We start from the raw sequence: 4,459 nt of genomic DNA on the forward strand, positions 1-4,459 counted from the left end.
GTGAGAGAAAGAGAGAGAGAGAGAGAGCATTATGCTTCCGCTTAACTAAGCAGACCTTATGACTGCATGGGGTCTTGTATTTTAGCAGGCCGCAAAGGAGAGAGAGAGAGAGATAAATTTGTGCTACTGGTTAAACTTATGAATTCCTCCTCTTTTTGATAGCTTTTAGAGAGAGAGAGAGAGAGAGAGAGAGAGAGAGAGAGAGAGAGAGAGAGAGAGAGAGAGAACCTTCTCCCTTTTACATTGCGTGTCTTCGAAGGTGTATGGGTTGGAACGGGTGGTTGCACATTGTCGCCTAAGGACCAAAAGGCCTCAACCGGTTTTCGATCCTCTTCCCCTCCTGGACGTCTCAGCTATCATCCTGCAGGACACCCAGCAGCAGGGGCGCCCCATAGATCCCTCTTTCAAGGTCGTCTCGAGATGAGAGGAAAGAAAAAGTGTATTCCTACGAAGACCTATGTATATAAAGTGGCGCCTCGGGAGCCACTGACAGAGTCCAACTCATTCCGCGAAGACAAACAACCTGTCTCCTGAGGAGCTTTGACGTCGCCAACATGAAGGTAAAAAATAGGTCTTTTGATCTTTTTCTGAATAAGGAGTAGATTAATTGTTTTAATTGGCACTTAGATTTATCTCGTAATTAGACAGTTTTCTATCAATTTCCTGGCATTTATCAGCAATACTATGTAAAGAAAACAAAACTATGTTACACAAATCATAAAAGCGTATTTTTTCATCTGATTCCCAATTTCATAAATTCTGGCAAGGACAAGTGATTTTACATTCTATTATTTACATGAGTTCTCATAATATGTATCTTCTTTTTATCATGAATACTTAAATGTGTAAATATATAAATCTAAGTAATAATATTTATGCTTACAATGAAAATACATAGGTGAAAATATTGGGCATCTGTAGACAGGCTTCCAGATACTTCAGTAACCTTTATTTTCTTCGAATTAAATTGAATACACTTCGTCTGATTATTAAATATTTTTCCTTCAGGTCCAAACTCTATTGTTGATTGGAACCATTGCTTCAGCATATGCTGCACCTCAATTCGACTTCAACAATAACCAGGTAAATTGCTTCTCACAGAATAACTTGGAATATTCTTTCTAACAAGGCAAATCTCTATTATTTAGTTAGCAATCCAAGTGGCTAACCTTAATTCAATAATTGTATAAAGGCATGATTATTTATAGCTTTGTATATGTGTCTGAATAAAATTGTGTAAGTGCAAATGTATTTATTTTTCTTGTTATTTTCCCATTTACCTTAGTCAACGCCCTACAGCTACGCCTACGGCGTGAGTGACCCCAACACAGGCGACGAGAAGGAACACAAGGAGACAGTCTCACCTTCAGGAGTGACCGAGGGCGAATTCAGGTGGCTCCAGCCCAACGGACTCTACAGGTGAGAGAAAATGTGTTTTCTAAACAATAAAAGGGATTTTTTTTTAATGCCAGTGACGAACTCTTTTCATAAATGCACAGGTATAAAGTAATAGTTTGTGTTTAACAAATAGAGTTGATTTTCGGAGTACATAACATATATCATTCGGTAAATAGTTCTCTATTTACAAGATAAATGAATCGTAAAAACTAATAGCAGAAACTCAGATGAAATCTTTTTCTTTGGTCTCAAGTTTATTGATGGAACTTTCTACTCCATTGGAAAGATCCAGTACTGAACTTTTGTATTTATATTTCATTACTTGTTTCATATGCTCAGAAATCACCAGTACAATTACCCAATAAATATGAAACTAAAATGAATCTAAAAGTTGTTCTGTACTTTGGGATAACTTTTAAAAAGTGTTCTTTCTAATCAACTTTCTAAGAATGCAAAGAATGATAAAGACGATGCATGCTTCACTGAAGCTAATTCTACCCTTTGCTTTCAACAGAATAACACGATACACAGCTGACGACGCCTCAGGATTCCGTGCAATCGTCAGTGAGGAACCTGGTGAGAGAGTAGGAAACTACTACACAAACTCCCTGCTGGGCGGCTCAGTCGAAGTGCCTTCTGTTTTCCCCAGCCAAGGAAACCTACAGTCCTTCACTGGCTTCCAGTCTGGAATCCAACAGACCTTCAACAACTTCGACTCTGGAAACCGAATCGTGACGAGCTCTCAGAGCTTCCAGAATCAGGCACCAATCAGAGTCCCAATGTTCCAGACCTCAACAATTAGCACAACTCAGAACCAAGACTTCACCAGCCTCCCCGTCCAGAGCTTCACCATCCCGCAGAACCCTCAGCCACAGACATTCACAACTTTCACAACTTCACAACCCTCTCAGAGTAGCGGAAACATCATTGACGGTGGAATCATCGATGGTGGCTTCGTCAGTGGTGGAGTCATTGATGGTGGTATCGTTGGCACCACTTCCACCACTTTTGACTCCGGTTTCAACCAGTTCAGTCCCAACGGCAATTCTTTCAACGCTGGATCAAGCCTGAACAACTTCGGTTCTTCCTCCAGTAACTTTGGTCTGAACTCGAACAGAGTCGGAACCAATAGGTTCTCCGGTGCCACCATCACCCGAGGTGTCCCTGTGATACTGGGCAGTGGCCCTAATCAGTTCAGAGGATAATTCATCATCATCCAACCAGTCACTTATTTGTTAAAGCCTCTTGACAAGTTTCATACTTTTGCATTTCCAAAGATACCTGTGAACTATTCACCTATAGTGTAATGGATTACGACGAATAAACAATAAATATTTATATATTGTAATGAATTCACCTTAAACTAATGTTACAGATGCATAACAGAGAGAGAGAGAGCGCTGGACGATTGAGATATTTTCTTAATATTTTCAACAAGTATCGGAACTTAGTTAATTAAATATTTTTGTATTGCCACAGCAATATTAATCTTAAATCGTAAGGAAATGTATGGTGTAGAATTATATTCATTCTGGTTTGATTTCTGGACAGAAGTCTACCCTTTCTGTGTAATTTTCCTTTCAATGCTGAAAAAAATAGACTAGATGGATATGGGGTCATGAAAATATCCACATCACATTATGGTTTCCAATATTTTATGAGAAGAGCTCTTTGGCCTAAGGCCATTCCAAGTTTAAATCTAATTTAGCCAGGCTTAATTAAAAAATCACATAATACCATTAATTTCGTATACCTGGGAGAAAATAAATCTCTAAGGTTTATTTTTTATTTATATTGAAAAATAGATCTGATTTTCTTGTTAAATTTTGGATAATGTTTTCCATTTAAGTGAATTATTTTCCTTTCCAGCATAAGCAATGTCGCCTTCTGAGTGATGTTCTTGTCTGAGGCCTCTTATTTAGTGCCAACGTACCAAGACGCGTAGGAATCTGAACAAAAAATAACAAGATAGTAGAGAAACTCTCTTTAGCATAAAACCACAATGAAACGATTGAATATATATTAGAAAGGTAAACACATCGCAAGTCTTTTCGATCTTGAAATTCAAGTTCACAGTTAAAAAACAAACGCTTCCAGTGAAAAAGCTGATGGACGAAGAAACGGCTCTCTCTCTCTCTCTCTCTCTCTCTCTCTCTATATGTCTATCTATATATGTATATATATATATATATATATATATATATAATAATACCTATATATATATATATATATATATATATATATATATATATATATATATATAATATATATATATATATATATGCAACTATGGCTGAGAACGCTAATTGTTCTGCAGGGTCACGATATTCTTTTCGGTGATGTTTCAAGAACCAGATTTTAGCAAAATTCCTCTTCAGTAAAATAAAAATAAATGTAGACTGAAAATGATTACAACAAGAATCCACTAAAAGAATTTTACGTAATGGTCAGGAGGGAGTACCTAGAACGTTATTAGCTTTGTATTAAAGATAAGGAAAATGAATTGAGTTATTCACCGAGAGACTATAAAACGCAAAAGGCAGAATATGATACGGATGATAAACGACCAAACGGGTACATAGCTGCCACCAATCCCAGAATGCGGCCACCTTCCCGAAAAATTACTTGAATTCGCTGTCATGAGCGTCAGTCGAGAGTTGTGGGCCATCCAGGCAGCACACCGAGACCTGTACGTTCCTCTTGAAGTAAGTAGTTTCTCGTAAATCACGAAATAATGGCATAATTCAAGCGCTTTTTCGTGAAGTGGCCGCGTTCCGAGAAGAGTGGCCGCTATGTCAACGTTCGTTCGTTTATCCTACTATTATATGGAGCTTACAGGTGAACGTATATTTGGATAATTAGATGGGAAATATTTGAAGAGAGGAGACAGACACCGCAGCCATATTCAGCTCACGAAAGATTCTGAGTTCCTAATGAAGAGACCGGCGATAGAAATACAAAAGTCTCTTAGGAAAAGCAAATGCCTCTTCCATTAGGAGCTGATGTTTGCAAATGCTTGTGGAACAGGTGAAGAACCTTTGCGGTTTCAACATTGAAAACG

At 37.9% G+C, this 4,459-nt stretch overlaps 1 protein-coding gene across 1 annotated transcript; it reads left to right on the top strand.

Annotated features, from left to right (window-relative positions):
- The first annotated feature begins 449 nt into the window (after window positions 1-449).
- LOC135200558 (uncharacterized) lies at window positions 450-2,613 on the top strand. The gene is made up of 4 exons (XM_064229196.1): window positions 450-560; window positions 1,009-1,083; window positions 1,286-1,419; window positions 1,913-2,613. The coding sequence occupies exons 1-4, from the start codon at window positions 555-557 to the stop codon at window positions 2,601-2,603; spliced, it is 906 nt and encodes a 301-aa protein (XP_064085266.1). The 5' UTR covers window positions 450-554; the 3' UTR covers window positions 2,604-2,613.
- The last annotated feature ends 1,846 nt before the right edge of the window (window positions 2,614-4,459 follow it).

Source organism: Macrobrachium nipponense, chromosome 27 (assembly GCF_015104395.2).
Source record: "Macrobrachium nipponense isolate FS-2020 chromosome 27, ASM1510439v2, whole genome shotgun sequence".
NCBI lineage: Eukaryota > Metazoa > Arthropoda > Malacostraca > Decapoda > Palaemonidae > Macrobrachium > Macrobrachium nipponense.

Excerpts from the sequence above, each read along its gene's own strand:
- LOC135200558 (XM_064229196.1), top strand. Across the intron at positions 1,084-1,285 it reads TCGACTTCAACAATAACCAG|TCAACGCCCTACAGCTACGC; the intron begins GTAAATTGCTTC and ends CATTTACCTTAG. Across the intron at positions 1,420-1,912 it reads CAGCCCAACGGACTCTACAG|AATAACACGATACACAGCTG; the intron begins GTGAGAGAAAAT and ends TGCTTTCAACAG.